This window comes from Pristis pectinata, chromosome 31 (assembly GCF_009764475.1).
Source record: "Pristis pectinata isolate sPriPec2 chromosome 31, sPriPec2.1.pri, whole genome shotgun sequence".
In the NCBI taxonomy this organism is placed as follows: domain Eukaryota; kingdom Metazoa; phylum Chordata; class Chondrichthyes; order Rhinopristiformes; family Pristidae; genus Pristis; species Pristis pectinata.
The window spans coordinates 7,317,886-7,341,156 of NC_067435.1; the positions used below are offsets into that span (position 1 = coordinate 7,317,886).

The following is a 23,271-nucleotide window of genomic DNA, read 5'->3' on the forward strand; positions in this document are numbered from 1 at the left end:
AGTACTTTATCGTATTCGTGTTACAATAGTTACATGCAGATTTTCTAATTTCACAATAAATCATCAAAAGCCTGTTTTTCCTCTGTGGATTGTGATAATTAATTATTGATTTATGCTGGACTTGCCTGACAGCAGATCCCCCATCCTTCTTGTAGATAATGACTCCTCCCCTGACCATTTGCACGTACAGAAGGGTTGTGGACCAGTCTTTCTGTCCTTATTGCATCCTGTGACCTTGCTTTTTTCTGTGCATAATCCTACATTCTAACTCCCCTACAGGACTATCTTTGCTCTCATTTACTCTGCCTTGCAGCCTAAGCACTTCCCTACTTTACTTATTGTGCAGATGACACCTCCTGGTAGGCCAGATCTCAAACAACGACAAGACGGAGTACAGGAAGAAGATAGAGAGCCGAGAGGTATGGTGTCAAGACAACAACCTTTTCCTCAATGTCAGCAGAATGAATTTCCCACAGACACCTCTCCCACTCCACCCTTCTCCCATACGCTCGATTGTATGTACGGGTGTTTGTAACCTGGGTGGGACCTCTGCCTGAATTGTCAGCCTTGTGTCTAAACTCATCCTGGAGAACCAGGCTGCGTGCTTTGCCTGTCCCCTCCCTCTCAAGCCCAATCTAGAATGATTAAACCTGCCAGGAGCAAAAGGCCCCACCCTGGAGAGCATGAGAACACACAAACTGCCCAACCACGGCTAGCGAGGGACAAGGACGGTCTGGAGAACGAGCTGAAAATGGAGTGAGACACAGCTTGTAGTAAGATAATGTAGCTCTGTATGTGTGCGTGTGTTTTTGTCTATCTGTGTGTGTGTGTGTGTGTGTGTGTGCGCGTGTGTACTTTTTTGTGTGTATGTCAGTGCCTGGGTGTGTGCATGTATGTCTGTGCGTCTATTTGTGTACCTGTGTGAGCACCTGTGTGCATGTTTTAGTTTGTTCTGAAAGAATTAGACATTAATTACACATTTTCATTGCAAAGAATTTCACAGCTGCAACATTCTTCTCCCCTTGCACTCAATTTACATTAAAATGTTTAGAAGAATTTTCAATTCAATATTTTATAACAACGCCATTGAAACCTTCAGGTTTTTTTTGCTACTTGTTTGGCTGCTAAACCTGCTCTTCCTATGAGCATGTCTCCCAATGAGAACATCCCAGCTGTGAGGAACCACAGAATGAGATAGCTGTTAGGTGACTAGATTGGCACTTGCAGCCTGGGCTAACTGTCAAGATTAAAAGGAAACAGACTGCTGGGGGATGTCAGTGGGTCAGGCAGCATCTGTGGAGGCAGAGGGTCAGTCGATGTTTCCTGTTCACACCCTGTCCTGATGTGGGGTTTCGACCTGAAACATCAACTATCTCTTTGCTTCTGCGGAGGCTGCCTGACCTGCTGATTCCTTCAGCAGTTTATTTCTTTGCTCCAGATTTCAACATCTGCAGTCTTTTGTGTCTCCATAACAATTGAGATTTCTGAGTTCAAATCCCGCCAGGGCAGCAAGCCGTGTGGACCCTGAAAACATACAGGGTCTTCTGACTGTAAAACCTGCTGAAACGTTTTGATATAGCGGTCAAACAGCTTGAATAAGATTACACTGACAGTCAAAATCAATTGATAAGTACATAAGAATTAAAATACTTAAAACCAATAAATTTAAATTAGAACAATCAATTCAAAAAAATATGTTATCCAGTGATGAAAGTAATTGAAATTTCTTACTGGTAGAATTTGATCGCAAACATAACTCATCATTTTCTTTGCAGTATCCTGCCCAAGCCAGTAATTAATTTCACTGCTGCTAACACCTCAAGCTTACCTTTCTCCTTCACAGCCGTTCCTCTCCATTGAAATGGATGGAGTAGTTGCACTCACGGTAGGGTCTAACCTGGTGCCAGTTCTGCAGACAGATTCCCATTGCGTGAATCTGGTGAAATCTGTGGAAATATGCCCAGATTCTGGGAGGAATCCAGCTCCCTGAAAGTGGCTATGCAGGTTGATAGGGCGGTAAGGAAGGTGTATGGCATGCTTGCCTTCATTAGTTGAGGCACTGAGTTCAAGAGTCAGGAAGTTATGCTGCAGCTTTATAAAACTTTAATTAGGCGTTGCATTCAGTTCTGGTTGCCCCATTGTAGGAAGGTCATGGAAGCTTTGGAGAGGGTACAGAAGAGGTTCACCAAGATGCTGCCTGGATTAGAGGGCATGTGTTTTGAGGATAGGTTGAACACACTTGGGTTGTTTCCTCTGGAGCAACAGAGGCTGAGGAAAGACTTAATAGAAGTTTATAAGATTATGAGAGGCAGAGACAAAGTAGACAGCCGGTATCTTTTCCCCAGGGTTGAAATGTCCCATGCCAGAGGGCATGCATTTAAGGTGATGGGGGTAAGTTCAAAGGAGATGTGCGGGGCAAGTCTGGAGAGTGGTGGGTGCCTGGAATATGCTGCCTGGGGTGGTGGTGGAGGCAGATACGATAGGGGCATTCAAGAAGCTCTTAGATAGGCACATGAATGTGAGGGAAATGGTAGGATGTGGACATCGTGCAAGCAGAAGGGATTAGTTTAGTTGGGCATTTTATTGCTAATGTAATTGGTTCGGCACAACATTGTGGGCCGAAGGGCCTGTTCCTGTGCTGTTCTATGTTCTATCTGTACGGAAATTCAGGGGCCACGTTTGTGCAATCCCAAAATCTGCTCCTTTGCGAAACTGCTGGCTTTTCTTTCACAGAAATTTCACGAGCCTATATTCTGTTTTCTTCATACTACCTCGACGTGTTTAGATAGAATGATCTGTCTGAATGTCACAGAAACAAAAGTTTTTCACTGTATCTCTGTACAGGTGACACTAATAAACCAACTCCAATGCACTTCCTTGTATTAATATCTAATAACTTAATCCTGAACTTTAGTTATAAATTGCTTTTCAGAAGGAAGTAGCTGTTTTTCATGAAAGCACCAACTCACTTTGATTCCCCCCGTTAAACTCAACACCCCACGGTAACTCACGGTGCAAAGCTTCGTTGCCCTTTTAAGTGAGGGTCACTCCCTCCGCAGATAAAACGCTACGAAACCGAAAGTATACAGCATCAGGAAATTGCGTTTGATGGACAGAAAGAGGGAAAAAAAGCACATTAACTGCCTGACTGTTTCTTTTGAAGGACGGCACCTTCGCTCAGTTCTGTGACCTCAGCATGGCTCATCGTGTGTTACACCAAAGAATCGAGGTGATCAGTGATTCATCTGAGGGGAGGGGAGGGGGGGGGGGGGTATCGGGAAGAATTTCTGCAACAGTTTGTGTTCACCACCTAATGTTTGTTCATGTTATATCCCATCCCTCCTCCCCCCTCTATCTGTACATCTCTTCCATTTCCTCCTGCACTCTTTCTTTCCTCCCCCCCTCCCCACTCCCTTCCTCCCCTTCCTCCTCCCCACATCTGCACTTCCTATTAACCCCATCTCTCCTTCCCCTCTCCCCATCTCCCCTTCCCCCTCCCTTCACCCCCTCCCCATCTCCCCTTCTTCATTTGCCCTCGTCCTCCCCCTCCCTTCACCGTCTCCCCTCCCACCCTCTCCCCTCCCTTCACAATGTCTGCCCCTCTCCCTTTCCCCTTCTTCCCCCCTCCCTCTCCCCCTCCTCCCCTTTCCCCCCTCCCCTTTCACACCTCTCCCTCCCCCTCCCCCTCTCTGTCCCCTCTCCGCCTTCCCCCTGTCCCCGTCCCCCTCCCCTTTCCCCATCCACACCTCTCCCTCCCCCTCTCCTTCCCCCTCTCCCCCTCTCCCCCTTCCCCCTCTCCCCCTTCCCCCTCTCCCCCTTCCCCCTCTCCCCGTCCCCCTCCCCTTTCCCCATCCACCCCTCTCCCTCCCCCTCTCCCTCCCCCTTCCCCTGTCCTCGTCCCCCTCCCCTTTCCCCATCCACCCCTCCCCCTCCCCCTCTCCCTCTCCCTCCCCTGTCCCCGTCCCCCTCCCCTTTCCCCATCCACACCTCTCCCTCCCCCTCTCCACCCCCTCTCCCCCATCCTCCTGCCCCCTTCCCCCTCCCCTTCCCCATCCGCTTTCACACCTCCCCTGTCCCCTTCCCCTTCCCTTTCTGTCTATCGCCTTTCACCACTCCCCTTTCCCTCTCTCCCCCTTTCCCACTTTTTCCCTGCCCTTCCACTGCCAACAACCTTATCAACAGCTGGAGAAGAGTGTGAGGAGATTTCGGGAGACGTTCCAGGGCAAAGTATCTCTGGAGCTGGCTGTGCTGCTGATGAAAAGATATAACAGCAATTACTCGCTTGTCAGCAAGTACGTTATCCTGATGGCCACAGATCAGGATACAGGGGGTGAGTGAGTGACACCCAGTTCACAGCTTCATTTGGTTCAATCTGCTCCTAAACTTACTTCCCACACTTTCTTCCCCATGCAACGTTGCCCCCTCCTCTATGTAATCTTCATCAGTCTTTCTCCCCTCCCAGAAATCTGACTCTAGCTTACTGCTTGTCTCTTAGTATTATTGACCACCGCCTGTCTGGGGTCCAGACTGAGGAATGAGGTAGCACAGTGGTTAACCTACTGGATTAGTAGCCAGAGTTCTGGGCAATTGAATGTGACTTCAAATCCCAGTACAGCATTAGGTAAATTGAACCTTGAGTAGTTAATTGAAAGCAGCTCCCAGCAAGGGCAGAGTCTCATAAACACCCACCCAAATGTCCTTTAGTGAAGACAATCTGCTCATCTTACTCCCAGAGCCATGATGTGGTTGACCTGTTAGTGTCTCAGTTAGGGATGGACAATAAATGCTGGCATTACCAATGATATCGTGTCCTGTATATGAATAAATTGAGTTGTTACAGCACAGAAGGAGGCCATTTGGCCAGCTGCTATGGAGCAACCCTACCCATCCGGGAGACTGGCGGGGTGGATTTGCCGCCTGCTGCGGGGCTGCAGGCATCTTCTGCCGCGTGGGAACTCGGTTTTACATTTTACACAGCTGGGTTACGAACATTTCACGGGAATGGAACCTCGCCGTGACGTGGGGATGACCTGTAGTTTACGGGGAACCAAGTAAGGAAACGGGAATGATGAGAATTCTCGGAGCTATCATAGACATGATGGGCCAAATGTCCTCCTAATATAACAAAATATGATTGTGTTGTTTATGAGCAGGGCGTTATCTATTGGAGAGACATTGTCTGTAATTTCTGTCCTTGTATTATTTTCTTTTAAGAATATTTTATGAAATAATCTTGTCATCATATAGGAGGTGAATGAGGCGTCCATGAGAAGGTGGGCATGTGTGCTGATGTTTGTCTGTTCTCAGGCAGAGTCAACAGATGACTCCCATGGTGTTGTATTAATCAAGAGCAGAGCAGTTCAGACTGGGACACTGGGCCAACATTTATCTCCAAACCAATGTCTCAGGACAGAGAGACGCAAGAGACTGCAGATGCTCGAATCTGGAGCCAAAAAACAAACTACTGAAGGAAAAGTGATGATGCAGGAGGAACTCAGCAGGCCAGGCAGCATCCGTGGAGAAACGCAGGCGGTCAACGATTTGGGTCAGGACCCTTCTTCATCCTGCTTTTCTCCACGGATGCTGCCTGGCCTGCTGAGTTCCTCCAGCATCATTGTGTTTTTCATGTAGATTCCAGCATCTGCAGTCCTTTGTTTCTCTAAACTACTGGAGGAACTTGGCAGGTTGAGCAGCCACTAAAGACAACTTGGTCATTACCACCTTGGTGTTTGTGGCAGCTTGATATGCACTAATTGGCTGCTGGCCTTTCTATAATGTATTAGTGACTGTGCCTCAAAAAATCCTTTGTTGGCCCTGAAATGCTTTGGAATGCCCTAAACAGTAAAAGCTGTGACAGAAAGTTCTTTTCCCCAATTTCCTGCTTTCTGTCTCTCTGCAGGCCCAAGGACTCTTCAGTCATCTTCAGAGGTAATCTGACTGATTCTTGCACCCAGCCCAACACCAGCAACTTCCATTGCACTCACCCTGTCCAACATTGATCAGTTAAATGCATGGCAATAGGGCCCAAGTTAACCCCTGTGAGTCAGTCCTTCATTCAAACAAAGCCTGTACCAGCTATAGAGGTATCATGACCTTTGAGATTACATTGCTGCAGTGTGATAGCTGTAAATAGTTAATGTGTTAGCGCAGGAGTCAGACTTAATTCCCTGAACCATAGAGCGCTGATTAGCACCTGGTGTGTGGATATTATCTGGAGGTTTCAATGTGTTAACATGAGAATCTTGAAGGGATTATGTTGCAACCCCTGAACTATGTTATTATAGAATAAATGAACAGTATTGTACTCTTCAGTATTGTTTACTACCTGAAACCTATAACACCTTCAGCTAAATGTGCGTTGTGTTTACTGCTGCAGTTCTTGCACCTTGCAAGAGGCTACTGGTTGTGTGTGTGTGCGTGTGCGCATGTGGAGGTGGTGTATGTGGACACGGTCTATATACAATAGGTGTGTGTGTTTCTGAGTTGATATGCTCCTCACCCTCAATAACTACTCTCATACATTCTTCACAGGATGTAAGTAGTTGGCAAGCCCAAAATTTATTGTCCACTCCCTGAATTTCCCTCAAACTAGCTAACTGGTTGGACCATTACAGATAAGATATCTTTATTCGTCACACGTACATCGAAACACACAGTGAAATGCATCTTTTGCGTAGAGCGTTCCAGGGGCAGCCTGCAAGTGTTGCCTCGCTTCCGGCGCCAACATAGCATGCCCACAGCTTCTTAACCCGTACGCCTTTGGAATGTGGGAGGAAACCGGAGCACCCGGAGGAAACCCACACAGACACCGGGAGAACGTACAAACTCCTTACAGGCAGTGGCCGGAATTGAACCTGGGTTGCTGGTCCTGTAATAGTGTAACTCTAACTGCTACACTACCGTGCCTGTACCGTACTGTAGAGTACAGAGGGTTCTTAAGGGTTAATCACGTTGGTGTGGGTTAAAAGTCACTGGAGACTGGGCAAGAAAGGCAGATTTTCTCTCCTGAAGGGTGCTTGTGATCCAGATTGTTTTATTAACAAAACTTTTGATAGCTTTCGAGGTCTCCATTACTGCTACCAGCTTTTAATTCGAGATTATTCAATTATAGAGTCATAGAGGAATACAACACGGATACAGGCCCTTAGGCCCAACCAGTCCATGCTGACTACGGTGCCCACCCAGCTAGTCCCAATTTCCTGTGTTCAGCAAATTTCCCTTTAAGCCCCACCCCTCCATGTACCTATCCAAGTGCCTCTTAAATGATACCATTGCACCTGCCTCAACCACTTCCTCTGGCAGCTCGTTCCATACACACACCACCCTCTGCATGAAAAAATTGTCCCTCAGGTCCTTTTTAAATCTTTCCCCTCTCACCCTAAACCTATGCCCCCTAGTTCTAGACTCCCCTACCCTGAGGAAAAGACTGTTTCCATCTAACCTTATCTATGCCTCTCATAATTTTAAACACTTCTATAAGGTCGCCCCTCATTCCCCTATGTTTCCAAGGAATAAATACCTAGCCTGGCCACCCTCTCCAATAACTCAGGACCTTTAGTCCTGGCAACATCCATGTAAATCTTTCCTGCACTCTTTCCAGTTTAACCACGTCTTTCCTACAACAGGGTGACAAAACTGTACACAGTACTCCACGTGCGGCCTACAACTGCAACATAATGTCCCAACTCCTATAATGCCCTGACTGATGAAGGCCAGTGTGCTAAGCGTCTTTTTCACACACCCTGTCTACCTGTGAAGCCGCTTTCAATGAACTATGCACTTGTACTCACGGGTCCTCTGTTCCATTACACTCCCTAGTGCCCTACTTTTTATAGTACAAGTCCTACACTTGTTTGACTTTCCAAAATGCATCACCTTACACTTAGCTGTATTGAAATCTATTTGCCACTCCACAGCCCACTTCCCTAATTGATCAAGATCCCCATGTAATCTATGATAAGCTTCTTTACCATCGACAACAATTGTTTGTATTTAAATTTCTCATTGGATGTGTTGGGATTCAAACTTCCATCTGTGGGATTATTAGGACTGATTTACATTGTCCAATAACATAAGAACATAAGGAGCAGGATTTCTTTGCAGGACTCTTTAGCAGTGTGGAGGAACAGAGGGATTTTGGGGTCCACGTCCATAGATCCCTCAATGTTGCCACGCAGGTCGATAGGGTTGTTAAGAAGGCATATGGAGTGTTGGCCTTCATTAGTCGGGGTATTGAGTTCAGGAGCCACGAGGTGATGTTGCAGCTCTGTAGAGCTCTGGTTAGACCATGCTTGGAATATTGTGTTCAGTTCTGGTCGCCTCATTATAGGAAGGATGTGGAAGCTTTAGAAAGGGTGCATAGGAGATTTACCAGGATGTTGCCTGGATTGGAGAGCATGTCTTATGAGGGTAGGTTGAGTGAGCTAGGGCTCTTCTCTTTGTAAAGAAGGAGGATGAGAGGGGACTTGATAGAGGTGTACAAGATGATAAGAGACATAGATCGAGTGGACATTCACAGACTTTTTCCCAGGGCGACAATGGCTAGCATGAGGGGACATAATTTTAAGTTGATTGGAGGAAGATATAAAGGGGATGTCAGGGGTAAGTTTTTTTACACAGAGAGTGGTGGATGTGTGGAACACACTGCCGGCAGAGGTTGTGGGGGCAGATACATTAGGGATATTTAAGATACTCTTAGATAGCCACATGAATGATAGAGAAATGGGGGGCTATGAGGGAGGGAAGGGTTAGCTAGATGTTAGAGCAAGATAAAATGTTGGCACAACATTGTGGGCTGAAGGGCCTGTACTGTGCAGTAGTGTTCTATGTTCTAAAAGCACTTTGTTCAGCACTTTATGGCTGCTCTGTCCTTCATTAAGACCGTGGCTGATCTTTTACTTCTGCTACACTTTCCCCATATCCCTGGATGCCAATGATAAAGAGATGCTTCTTCCCCTTCCTATTTGCTGCCAGATATACCAGGCGGTGAGTTCTAACCTGTAGTGTCCGAGGGCTGGAAATTCATTTACATAATTCTAACTAGAACAGTGCTTGGCTGTTGAAAATCTGGTCAACTCAAGAGCTGAGCAATTTTACACACATTTTAGGATTTCTTAATACCACTGGGCAAATTTGTCTCTTTATTTTTCAAGAAAAATTTTGTTTTTCTGGTACAAAACCCCCTCATATAACTTCAACAGAGGAGCAACAGGGCGGAGTCAGTGATAATAAACCTGATTCTGATTCTGAACTTGTCAGGGGTGAGATTTGCAACCTCACGGCTGGTGCCACTAACTAACAGAACAAATTGGTTTTACTAACCCATTTCCCCCTACATTATTGCTGTTGAAGGGAAAAAAAATGCTCATTTTTCATTTTATTACTGACTGTGATCTCTGTCTTGCTACAGTCTCAAATTCAATCTCATGTGGGTGCCTAAATTGCCCTTCCCACGGAGGTTGAGGACACAGTTCCTCTCTGCTTCCCAGCCTTAGGATCATTTCAAACTTCCACTGGTGATCCCGGCCACATCTCCCAGGCTGCTGCTCCCATGTGGAGCTGATGTCACCCCTGGAGTGGGTGTCTACAACCAGGGGTCATGGTCTTAAAGTAACGAGTCAGCCGTTCAGCACTGAAGTGAGATGAATGGTGAAATCCTTTACCCGAGACAGTCATACTCAGTGAGTACAGGTAAAATAAGATAAGATTTCTTTATTAGTCACATACATCAAAACACACAGTGAAATGCATCTTTTTGCGTAGAGTGTTCTGGGGACAGCCTGCAAGCCTCGCTACGCTTCCGGCGCCAACATAGCACGCCCACAACTTCCTAACCTGTACGTCTTTGGAATGTGGGAGGAAACCGGAGCACCCGGAGGAAACCCACGCAGACACAGGGAGAACGTACAAACTCCTTACAGACAGCGGCCGGAATTGAATCTGTCGTTGGCGCTGTAATAGCGTTACGCTAACCGCTACACTATCATGCATTTTGAGATATTATGTAATCAGAGGTTATGGGAAAGTAGTGTTGAGGTAAAAGATCAACCATGATCTTATTGAATGGCCAGGGAGGCACAAAGGGTCTTATGGCCTATTCCTGCTTCTATTTATATTGTTGTATTCTTTATGCCAGGAGCTTCTGCCTTATAGGTCCTGGTGCACAAATACTGTACTTCCTCTGGGCAATGTTCTTCACCAAGCCCGTCCAGGTCTCTCAGACCCCCGGGAACATTCCATTTCTCTTCTCCCATCCATTCATTCATTGGCAACAATCCCTGTAGCTGCAAGAGTGTTACTACTATCGTGGTGTGTTGCTTTAAGAACAGGCTGCAAAATCAGAATCAGACTTATTATTACTGACATATGATGTGAAATTTGTTGTTTTGTGGCAGCAAAGACATTAAAAAAAATTGCAAAAATAAATAAATAGTGCAAAATAAAGGAATAACAAGATAGTGTTCATGGGTTCATGGACCATTAAGAAATCTGATGGCGGAGGGGAAGAAGCTGTTCCTGAATCATTGAGTGTGGGTCTTCAGGCTCCTGTACCTCCTCTCCAATGGTAGTAAGGAGAAGAGGGCATGTCCTGTGTGGTGAGGGTCCTTAATGATGGATGCCATCTTCTTGAGGCACCGCCTCTTGAAGATGTCCTCGATGGTGAGGAGGGTTGTGCCCGTGATGGAGATGGCTGAGTGTACAATCCTCTGCAGCCTCTTGCAATCCTGTGCATTGGAGCCTCCATACCAGTCGGAATGGTCTCCACCATACATCTATAGAAATTTGCAAGAGTCTTTGGTGACATATCGAATCTCCTCAAATTCCCAACGAATTAGAGCTGCTGGCATGCCTTCTGCGTGATTGCATCAATGTGTTGGGCTCAGATCCTCTGAGATGTTGAAGCCCAGGAACTTGAAGCTGCTCACCCTTTCCACTGCTTTCAAAAGCATTGAAACCACTGCAAGAACTTGCAACTCACCAGCAGGGAACTCTGGTCTGCAATGGACCGTGTCAATTTGAGTGCAGTGTTATGCAGGGAAACCTGACAGTGCAGGTATCTGATCACAACAATCCTTTTTGGCGATAATCATAATGCTGCATCTAAATGATGTGGAACAATTTCTAGGCTTGTGTTTGAGTCGGATAGCAGGGAAAGAACCCTTTTGGCCCACTGAGTACGCATCAAGCATTTGCATTAATCCCATTTTATTCTCCACACAGCCCCGTCAATTCACCCCCTTCCCCCTCCACCCCCGCCCCCCCCCCCCCACCCCAGCCAAGATTCCACCACTCACCCACATGCTAGGAGAAATTTACTGGGGCCAATTAGCTTACCAACCTACACATTTTTAGGATGAGAGAGGAAACCGGAGCACCCGGAGGAAACCCACACAACACACAGTCACAGGGAGAATGTGCAAACTCCACACAGGCAGCACCGGCAGTCAGGATCGAACCTAGGTCTCTGTGAGGCAGCGACTACTTGTTGTGTTGGTGTGTCACTCTTGGAAGGTGATTGATTTGTGCACCAACTCCCTCTGTTGGATAAAAAGCAACATTGCCATTAAAGTAAAGGTAATGAACATTAGTAAACATAGAACATAGAACAGTACAGCACAGAACAGGCCATTTGGCCCACAATGTTGTGCCAACGTAGCTATTCCCTCCTACCTACAGAATGCCCATATCCCTCTATTTTCCTCTCATTCATGTGCCCATCCAAGCCCCTCTTAAAAGCCTCCACTGAAAGTTAAAAGACGAAAGGTGTTGCCATTCTAAATTTAACTTTAATGTCAAAAGAGAAGTGACAGTAGGGCTTAAGTCTCCTTGAGTGTCTGAATTATCTGTGGGCATCGTAGAATCCTAGATTTGTTGGAATTGGTTTTTTACTCTCACATGTACTGAGATACAGTGGAAAGCTTTTTGCATGCCTTCCAGGTGGATCATTCCATACGTAAGTACATTGAGGTAGTGAAAAAGGAAACAGAATGCAGAATACTATAGTGTCGCAACCAGAACTGTACACAATACTTCAAGGAGAAGGGGCAATGCAGGTAGACAAATAAAGTGCAAGGGCCACGACGAGGTAGATTGGGAGATCAGGAGTTCATCTTTAGTGTATGAGAGGTCCGTTCAAGAGTCTGATAACAGCGGGATAGAAGCTGTCTTTGAGCCTGGTGGGACATGTTCTCACGCTTTTGTATCATCTGCCTGATGGAAGTGGGGGGAGAAGAAAGAATGATTGGGGTGGGAAGGGTCCTTGATTATGATTGGAATTGGTTTATTACTGTCAATTGTACCGAGGTGCAGTGAAAAGCTTGTCTTACATACCGTTCATACAGATCAATTCATTACACAGTGCATTGAGGTAGTACGAGGTTAAACAATACAGGATGCAGAATAAAGAATAACTGCTTTCCTGAGGCAGCGGGAAGTGTAGACGCAGTCAAAGGAGGGCAGGCTGGTTTGCCTGCTGGACTGGGCTGTGTTCAAAACTCTCTGCAATTTCTGGGCAGAGCATTTACCATTACCAAGCTGTAGATTGCTTACCATCATCTGTTGAATCCCTCCTGCCCAGCACCTTTCCCTTCACCTTCGCCTTCCTCTGCACCTTAAAGTTTGGCTTCACTCTTGAGACACAGAGTCATGGAAAGACAGAGCCAGAAGCAGGCCTTTCGGCTCACTGAGTCCACGCCAGTGATCAGTGGTGACACAGATGGATGAGGTGGTGAAGAAGGCATTTGGTACGCTTGCCTTCATAGGCCGAGACATTGAGTACAAGTGTTGGGACATGATGTTGCAGCTGTACAAAACATTGGTTAGACTGCACTTGTGTACAGTTCTGGTTGCATCACGATAGGAAGGATGTGTTAGCAGAAGAGATTCACCGGGTTGTTGCCTGGATTGGAGGGCTGTAGTTATAAGGAGAGATTGGGCGGGCTGGGTTTGTTCTCACTGGAATGCAGAGGCTGAGGGGTGACCTTTTGAAGGGCATAGATAGGGTGGCTAGTTGGAGTCTTTTTCCCAGGGCAGGGAGTCTAGAACTAGAGGGCATAAGTTTAAGGTGTGAGGGGAGAAATGTAAAGGAGATCTGAAGAGGTAAGTTTCTCACACGGTGGTGATGTGGAACGAACTGCCAGAGAAGGTGGTAGAGATGTACATAATTACAAGCTTAAAAGGCATTTGGACAGGTACTTTGATAGGACAGGTATAGAGGTCCACACATCATGGTTCTCTTGGATGAGTTGGGCTGTCAGGGCCTGTTTCTGTGCTGTAAGTTTTGATGATTCTGTAAGTTTGAATGATGCAAATAGTCTCAGAGGCAAATGAGGGCGGCTTGTTAATTGGAGCTGATCTGTCTGCAGGAAATGTAAACAGAGGAAGGTGAATGAAAAGAGAAAAACAAAACAAAAGAGAGAAAGTTGCTGGAACTTCAATTCTGCATCTCATTTCCATTCTAACCTCGCTTGCTTTTGGTGACATAAAAGATGGCAGATGTTGAAATCTGGAGTAAAAAATCAAACTGCTGGAGGAACTCAGCGGGTCAGGCAGAATCTGTGGAGAAGAATGGAAGAGATTCTGCAGACATTGGAACAATACTCACAAAATGCTGGAGGAACTCAGGAAGTTAGGCAATACAGGAGATTAGATGCTGCCTGACCTGCTGAGTTCCTCCAGCATTTTGTGTGTGTCGCTGAGGAAAGTAGACGTTTGACATCTCTGGATGTGATGCAGGGTCGTGACCTGTAACATCGACTGTCTGTTCCCCTCCATAGATGCTGCCTGACACACTGAGCTCCTCCAGCAACTTGTTTTTTGCCCTTTTGTATTTGGATTCCTATACTGTTCTAACTAAGCCTAAGAACGAGAGAGCACATGTTATTTCTAAATTGCAGAGAGGGTGACGGAGTGGCAGGTAGAACAAAGGACAGTTGTCTCTGATGAAGGCGTTTGCTGTGTATCAGTTCTGCTGTTGGTTCCATCTTTTCATATCAGAACTGGCCAATTTGTAAATATGAACTCAGTTTTGCTCTTTCTTGTAACACAATGCCTGATCTGCTGGCCATTTCTGACCTGCATTCCACAGCTTATGTATACATCTTTTCTCTGTCTCTTGTCTCTCTCTCTCTCTCTCCCCCTCCCCCTCCCCTTCTCCTCCTCTCTCTCCCTCTCTCCCCCCCCTCCCCTCTCTCCCCCCCCCTCCCCTCTCTCCCCCCCCTCCCCTCTGACCCGCTCCCTCTCCCTCTCCCTTTCGTTCTCTCTCCCCCTCACCCCCCCCCCCCCCCCGCCCCTGTCCTTGTTAACCCATCAACCAGGTAGCTTCATCAGTAGTTTATCACCATTGCAACACAGGCCTTGCCCTGTCAGAGATATCCCCTTTGTCCTAATCCTCCTTTCCACACACGGATGTGAAAAGTAGTGTAAAGACTTTCGGATGTTGGCAGAGCAAAATGTTAATTGCTCAGCCTTGAAGTATTGTGTACAGTTCTGGTCACCACACTATAGGAAGGACATGATTGTGTTGGAGAGAGTGCAGAGGAACTTCACCAGGACTTCAGGTGTGGGGTGAGATTGGACAGGCTGGGCTTGTTTTCCCTGGAGTGACGGAGGCTGAAGGGGGTGGCCTGATAGTAGATAAGGTTATGAGGGGAGTGGACAGGGAAGATGGTCAAAATCTTTGTCCCTTGGTAGTGGTATTTAAAACAAGGGGGCATAGGTTTAAGGTGAGGAAGAAGTTTTAAAGGGAACCTGAGGGGTAAAATTTTGACATAGAGAGTGGTTAATATCTAGAACACACTGCCAGAGGAAATGGTGAGATCAGATACAATTAAAGAGGCATTAATACTTAAAGGGGCAAAGTGATAGAAAGATGCAGACCTAGTGTGGGTAAGCGCGATTTGTGTAGGTGGACAAAAGGGTCAGCATGGACCAAAAAGGTCAGCGTGGACATGGTGGGCCGAAGGGTCTGTTTCGGTGCTGTCTGACTCTAAATCTATAACCTGAAGTCTTGTCACCCGAGGTGCAGTGGGCCGTGAGCAGTGACTAGACTTCAGGTGGCAGATCCTGAAGCCCTGCCCTGATGACTTCTTGACAGTTCTGCTGTTCTCAAATGCACCTGATAGTCATTTAAAAGCAGTTCAAATAGATTCCATCAATGAAAAAAGCAAACTAATTAATTTAAAGTACCTTAAACCATGAATAATCAGTAAAAAGAAACATAGAATAAAGCAAGACCTGTGCTTATCTTTTTAAGCAACATTCCCTGGTGTGAGGCTGAGAGGCCAGGTGCGAAGTATTCCTGAGTCTCGAGCTCAGTATGTCAGTGCTGAGTCTGGCAGAGGAGTGGAAGTTTCGGTGCCCCGTGCCTCCAACTCATCTCCGACTGCCCAGGTTTCACTGCTAGTGCAGAGGTCGAAGATGAGCCAACCTGTGAGGAAGATTGTTAGTGGTTTTGTAGGAGAATTTTATAAAAACAAAAGGACCTGCATTTCTATTGCACCTTTCACTATCCCAGGATGCACCCAGTGCACTTCACGAGCAAGGTGTGAAGTGTGGATACAATATAGGAAATGCAGCACTCAATGTTTGTACAGCAAGATCCCACAATCACTAATGAGATAATGGCCCAGAAGATCCCTCTTAGTGATGTTGGTTGAGAAATCAATAGCGAACAAAACATGGAACATTACAGCACAGTACAGGCCCTTCGGCCCACCATGCTCTGCCGACATTTTATCCTGCTCTAAAATCTATCTAACCCTTCCCTCTCACATAGCACTCCATTTCTCTGTCATTCATGTGGCTATCTGTGTCTGTTAAAGGCCCCTAATGTATCTGCCCCCACAACCTCTGCAGGCAATGCGTTCCATGGACCCACCACTCTGTGTAAAAAGAAAACTTACCCCTGACATCCCCCTTATACCTTCCTCCAATCACTTTAAAATTATGTCCCCTCGTGTTAGCCATTGTTGCCCTGGGAAAAAGTCTCTGACTGTCCACTCGATCTATGCTTCTTATCATCTTGTACACCTCTATCAAGTCACCTCTCATCCTCCTTCCCTTCAAAGAGAAAAGCCTAGCACACTTAACCTATCGTCATAAGACATGCTCTCCAATCCAGGCAACATCCTGGTAAATCTCCTCTGCACCCTCTCTAAAGCTTCCACATCCTTCCTATAATGAGACAACCAGAACTGAACACAGTATTCCAAGTGTGGTCTAACCAGAATTCTATAGAGCTGCAACATAAAAGCTATGAAGAACTGAAATGAAAACAGAATGTACTGGAAACTCTCAGATTTCTTGGCGCTGTTTTGCAGAGCAAGGGAGTTCTTCAATGTAAAAATAAAAACCTGCAGTTGTTGGAACTCTGAAATAAATACAGAAAATGCTTGAAACCTTCAGCAGGTCAAACAGCATCCTTTGAAGAAGAAACAGAGTCAACATTAAAGTCCTTTCATTAGAAATTTGACTTGAACCATCATCTGTCTCTCTCTCTCCACAGATGCTGACTGACCAACTGAGTGTTTACAGCATTTTCATCTCTTATTTCCGATTTCCAGCATCTTTATCGATTTTTCATTTATTTTTGAAGAAATCCCTTTCTCTACCAAACAAGTATCAAAAGTCTTTTGAATTCATCTTAGAACATATGTCAGGGATTGGTTTAACATCATCTGAAAGGTGACACTGCTGACTATTACTGGTGAGAGACTTAAACCCACAACCTTCACACTGGGAGCTGAGACTGAGGTCTAGCTGGGGGAAATTGGACATTAAAGAAGGTCTTTGTTTTATTTCTTGCAGGGTTGGATGCTGACGATAGGAAGGAGATAGAGGACGATGCAGTAATCAAGGTAAATGGGACCTACATGTTTTCTGTCAAAGTTTCAGAAGCTTTGAAGGTGAGTTGGTCAGCCAGGAAATGATGTGGGCCAGGTGGGTGGGACAGAGACTAACATGGGCCGTGCCTGCTTGGGCATGGTCCTGTACTCACCCATCTCATGCTCAGTCATTGAAGGCAAAGTCTGATGGATTTTTGGGTGATGGGATATGAGGATTGGGAGGAAAGATGGACAAGCCCAGCCGTGACCTCACCAATGGTGGAGCAGACTCTGAGGGAGTTAAGGACCGTTCCTGTTGCTTATGGTTATGAAGGTTTGGTTGCTAGACAGGTGGAAGAGGTTCACTCACTAATCCTGGTACTTTTCAATAGGCAGTTATTGAGAAGCTTCAAGATGAAGAGAACAAGGCAAAGACCAAGGTGAGCTCAGAATCTGGGAATTGGGGAGCAGGGGGTGATCATCAGGTCCTGTCTCTGAAACAGTCCTGGTGACTCCTGTAAATACTGACTCACACAGAGTGACCCCTTGTAAATACTGACAGATGTAAGGTGACCCCCTGTCAATACTGACACAATAGGAGAAGCCCTTGTAAATACTGATACACACAATGTAATCCCTTGTAGAAACTAACACACACACACACACACACACACACACACACACACACACACACACACACACACACACACACACCCCCCCCCCCCCGTCAATACTGATGCACATACGATGACCCCTTGTAAATACTGACGCTCAGTGCGACACTCTCTCTCTCTCTCTCTCTCACACACTCACACACACACACACACACACACACACACACACACACACACACACACACACACACACACACACACACAAAACCCCCTCTGTCAATACTGACACACATAGGATAAGCCCTTGTAAATACTGATACACACAATGTAACCCCTTGTAGATACTAACACACACACACACACACACAAAACCCCCTGTAAATACTGACCCACACAAATGGATCCCTTGTAAATATTGATACACATAGGTAACCCCTTGTAAATAGTGCCACACTCCTGAAGACTCCCCCTATAAACGAGCATATACACCTATTGAGTAACTGTAAATATTGACACTATCCTAGTGAACCCTTGTAAATACTGACACACTCACTGTGATTCCATGAAAATATTAACACACATCCAGTGATTCCTTGTGAATTCTGATTCACTCATGGTGACTCCCTGTAAATACTGACGTTCAAGGCGACTACTTGAAAATTCTGACACACTTCCTGTAACCTGCTACAAATACCGTCACACCACTGTGATCCCTTTAAATACTGACAAATTCAAGGTGATCCCCATTTCCCCTTTAAATACTGACACACTCCCTGCTGACAATGCAAATGATGAAACATTTCTGGAACACCCTGTGAATACTGACACACTCCCGGTGATCCCCTGAAAATACTGACACATGTCTGGGGATTTGCTCTGAATTCTGATACATTCCTGGTGACCCCCTGTAAATACTGACCCCTTGTAAATTCTGACACACTCCTGCTCACTCCTAATAAACATTGACATGTTCATAGTGACCCTCTGTACATACTGACCTGCTGTAGTAGCCACATCTAATACACATTGTGGTGACCCCTTGTAAATACTGACACAATCATTGTGACCACCTATAAATACTATCCCTTGAAGATACCGGCACACACTCCTAAACCTCTGTAAATTCTGATACATTCCTGGTGATCCCCTGTAAATACTGACAATCCCCTAGTGAACACTTATATATACAGTATGTACAGGTACCTGATGACCCTCATAGAGAAAGTGACATAATCCTGGTGAACCACTGTAAATACTGACAATCTCCAGGCAACTTCCTGTGAATACTGACACACTCCTGGTGACTCCCTGTAAATACCAACACACTCCTGGTTTACCCAGTGTAAAACTGCCAGATTTGAGGTAACCTCCACCCTCCTTATATATACTGACGGACTCCCAGTGACTCCGTATAAGTACTGACATACTTAAGGTGAGCCCCTGTGAACTCTGGAACACTCCTGGTGACCTTGTACAAATCATGACATACTATTAGACACCTTATGAACACAGACACAAAGCTCAGTGACCCCTGTAGATACTGACACATTCAAGGTGACCCCCTGTAAATAGTGACGCTTTTCCTGGTAAATTCCTTAAATTTGGACAAACTCTCAGTGACCCCTCTAACCCTTTCAGTAATGACTCATTCATGGTAACTGCCTGTAAGTACTCACACACTCTCTCAGTGAACCAGTGTACATACGGAGAAACTCTCATGACCCCTTGAAACCACTGATACCTTCCTAGTGAACCCCTGTAAATACTGCCATACTCCACATGACCCTCTGTGTACACTGACACACTCATGGTGACCCCTTTGGAATATCAAATACACACACATGGGAATTCCCTGTAAATTCTGATACATTCCTGGTGACCCCCCCTGTAAATACTGACAAATTCAAAGTGAACCCATGTGAATACTGACACACTTGTGACCCCTAAACATTGACATGTTCCTGGTGACCCCATGTAGGTACTGACATGCTTAGGGTGAGCTCCTGTAAACATTGACACTCTCTTGGTGGGTCAAGAAAATTCTGACACGTATCTAATGATCTCTTGTAAATGCTGACACACACAAGGTAACGATCTGTAAATACCGACACTCTTCAGGTGATTCTCTACAAATACTGACAAATTCAAGGTGACTCAAAATACTTACACACTCCCTGTGACCCATGTAAATTCTGACACACTCAAGGTGACCCCCAATAAATACTGAAGTGTTCACGGTGACCCTGTAATGCTGACACACGCAAGGTGAGCCCCTGTAAACACAGACATGTTCCCAGTGACACCTTGTAAATACTGACGTACTCAATGTGACCCCGTGTAAATACTGGCACATTCTTGGAGACCTTTTTAGATATGACGTACTCCCAATGACCCCCTTGTGTATTCTGATATACTTCTGATGACTCGTTAGTAAGTATGAACTTTCTCCCGGTGACACCCTGTAAATGCTGACACACGTCTGCCATCCAGTAACACCAGGAGTGGCCTCCTGAGACAATCAACAACAGGAGTGAGTAAATCCATTGGGAATGTTGGGAACAATTTCGGACAGAGGGCCGCAGCACTTCGTAAAATCTTGTTTTCCCTTTGTCCCTGCCCCTACGTCCAGAACGTAGTGTCAAAGTTGACACAGAAGAATTTGGAACTGTTTAACTTGGCCAATGCAAAATCAGTTCCATCTGAAGACAGGCAGTTCTCCTGCAGCCAGTGTGACAACTATTGGTGGAGAAGAGTCCCTGCAAGAAAACAGGTAGGGACCAAGGGACTTCCGCTGGTCACTCTCTGGGGTCCTGGGTAAAGTCTGATCCAATAACTGTCTGGTATAAACTTAAATTCGTAAATTGGTTTATTATTGTCACATGTACTGAGGTACAGTAAAAAACTTTCTTTTGCATCAGTGCATTGAGGTAGTGGAAGGGAAAAACAATAACAGAATGCAGAATAAAGTGTTTCAGAGAAAGTGCACTGCAGGCAGACAATAAGGTGCAAGGCCATGAAGAGGTAGATTGTGAGGTCAAGAGTCCATCTTATTGTACTAGGGAATCGTTCAGTAGTCTTATAACAGCGGGATAGAAGCTGTCCTTGACCTGGTGGTACGTGTTTTCAGACTTTTTTATCTTCTGCCCGATGGGAAGGGGGAAAAGAGAGAATGTCCGGGATGGGTGGGGGTCTCTGATTATGCTGGCTGCTTTACCGAGGCAGTGAGGTGTAGACAGAGTCCATGGAGGAGAGGCTGGTTTCTGTGATGTCCTGAGCTGTGTCCACAACTCTCTGCGGTTTCTTGTTGCCTTGGGCAGAGCAGTTGCTGTACCAAGCTGTGATGTATCTGGATAGGATGCTTTCTATGGTGCATCAATAAAAATTAGTGAGTGTCAAAGGGGAACGTGCCAAATTTCTTTAGCCTCCTGAAAAAGTAGAGGCGCTGGTGAGCCCTCTTGGACATGGTGTCTATGTGGTTGGACTGGGACAGGTGATTGGTGATATTCACTCCAAGGAACTTGAAGCTCTCAACCTTCTCGACCTCAGCACTGTTGATATAAACAGGAGCATGTGCACTGCCCTGCTTCATGTAGTAAACTTGGTGACAACCTTCAGCTGAAATACAGACTACAACTAGTAACGGCACGTAGATTTAGGGTAAGGTTTAGGAGATTAGCAGGGGATCTGAGAGGAATTGCTGGAATTCAGAAGAATAAGAGGGGAGCTTATAGAAACATAAAATTATGAAAGGGATAGATAAGATAGAGGCAGGAAGGTTGTTTCCACTGGTAGGTGAGACTAGAACTAGGGGACATGGCCTCAAGATTCGGGGGATTAGATTTAGGCCTGCTTTTCCCAGAGAATAGTGAATCTGTGGAATTCTCTGCCCAGGGAAACAGTAAAGGCTACCTCATTAACTATATTTAAGACACAGTTAGATGGATTTTTGCATAGTCGGGGAATTAAGGCTTATGGGGAAAAGGCAGGTAGGAGGATCTGAGTCCACGGCCAGATCAGCCATGATCTTATTGAATGGCAAAGTAGGCTCGACGGGCCAGATGGCCTCCTCCTGCTCCTACTTCTTATGTTGTGTCTGGGTTGGGAAAGTGAAAGGTTCCGGTGTTCCCATCAGTCCCAAACTAGTGAGACTGGTTGGAGTACCTGGCCAAGTGCAGATCAGGAAGATAGTGATATCCATACTGCCTGCCTTCAAGGCCATATCTCCTGGTGAGCTGGAGTCAGCCACTCGGGAGGGGAGGGAGTTGGTAGCCATGTTGGGGAGGCTTGATTGGCATTGTCCAAAACTTGAGGAGGTTCCCAGTGAATGACGGGAAAATTGGTTGGAAGGGTCACAGTAACTGGTGGTGTAAGGGGAGAGGGTCCCAGTGATTGGGGTGTAAGGGGAGAGGGTCCCAGTGACTGGGGTGTAAGGGGAGAGGGTCCCAGTGACTGGGGTGTAAGAGGAGAGGGTCCCAGTGACTGGGGTGGTGGGGGAGGAGGTCCCAGTGACTGGGGTGGTGGGGGAGGGGGTCCCAGTGACTGGGGTGTAAGGGGAGAGGGTAATGCTGATCTAGTTTGGAGGGGGAATGGCTGGGTGGGATTATCCAGCCCATTGGGAGTGTGAAGCAGGGAATTCTGATCCAGGTGTTGTAACGAGGAAGCGGGAGTCTGCCTGCCCTCCTGTGGCAGGTGAAGGTGCTGATCCGTGTCCTGCCTCCCCCCACAGGTGTCCAGGTGTCGACGGTGCAAGCAGAAGTACGACCCGGTCCCTTACGATAAGATGTGGGGTTACGCTGAGTTCCACTGCCAGGACTGTGGCCATGTCTTTGGGTACTGCGCATGGCTTTATCAGCGTGGCTTCAGAGGGAGCGGCTTTTCGCTTCAAGTCACAGGCGCACGTCTCATGTACTGTCTCCGTGCTGCGTATGCCTCTCCTGCGCCATCTCAGTGCTGCATATATCTTTCCTGCGCCATCCCCGTGCTGTATATACCTTTCCTGCGCCATCTCCGTGCTGCGTACATCTGTCCTGTGCCATCCCCGTGCTGTGTATATCTGTCCTGCGCTGTCCCTGTGCTGCGTATATCTCTCCTGAACTGTCTCCGTGGCACACGTGATTCTCCTGCGCATCCCACCTACACACTCCCTCCTCGCGCAGTCCTCCGGGAGTGTGCACCTCTCCTGTGCCATCCCCCCCTCATGCCTATCGTTCCAGCACCCCCGCTGACCCCTTGCCCCGTCCGATGACCCCGTGCCCCGTCCGCTGACCCTCCTCCACAGACTGACCTCCCGAACCTCTGTCCCGAGGGCCGCCCGCCACGGGTTACATCCGTCCTTCAACCCCCTTCTCATTCCTGCTCAGGGGGTTCGGCCAGATGGGTCTCCCTGCGCCGTGCTATGTCTGCTACAGCCACGTGCCTCCCACCCGGATCCTTCCGCCAAAGAAGAGTCTTGGACCTCGCAGCCCGAGACCCCACAGCTGCTTTGCCGAGGACTGCTACAACCGCAGAGGTGGGTCCGGCCTGGCCCTGGTGACATGACCCTTCGGTCTGCCTTTCTCTTGTTCGCTTGCCGTCCCAGCTCCCCTCAGCTGGCTTCGTGTGGGGAGTCTGCAGGTGCCTCTCCCCATCCCCTGCCCCGCATCTCCTCTAGAAGGTCCCTCGATGTCAGAGGTCCAACCCTGACCTCAGCCTGTGGAGGAGCAGTTGGCATTGTGTGTTGGCTGGGGAGAGGGGGAGGTCCCAGTAACTGGTGTAAGGGGAGGGGCCCCGGTAACTGGTGTAAGGGGGGGGTCCCGGTAACTGGTGTAAGGGGGGGGTCCCGGTAACTGGTGTAA

General features: G+C 46.9%; 1 protein-coding gene across 3 annotated transcripts in view; it reads left to right on the forward strand.

The window, feature by feature from the left end:
* The first annotated feature begins 705 nt into the window (after positions 1-705).
* The window catches only part of shfl (shiftless antiviral inhibitor of ribosomal frameshifting), a 32,254-nt gene continuing 9,688 nt past the window's right edge, over positions 706-23,271 (forward strand). Inside the window, exons 1-8 of one of the 3 annotated variants that reach the window (XM_052042227.1) lie at positions 706-773; positions 3,164-3,229; positions 4,183-4,330; positions 16,807-16,856; positions 17,216-17,263; positions 20,067-20,207; positions 22,164-22,267; positions 22,798-22,946. In XM_052042227.1, coding sequence (XP_051898187.1) covers positions 3,197-3,229; positions 4,183-4,330; positions 16,807-16,856; positions 17,216-17,263; positions 20,067-20,207; positions 22,164-22,267; positions 22,798-22,946 — 673 coding nt within the window. In that variant the 5' untranslated portion in view covers positions 706-773; positions 3,164-3,196. Of the gene's footprint in view, positions 774-3,115; positions 3,230-4,182; positions 4,331-16,806; positions 16,857-17,215; positions 17,264-20,066; positions 20,208-22,163; positions 22,268-22,797; positions 22,947-23,271 lie in introns of those variants that run through there. The other 2 variants (XM_052042228.1, XR_007958463.1) reach the window with 2 other exon arrangements.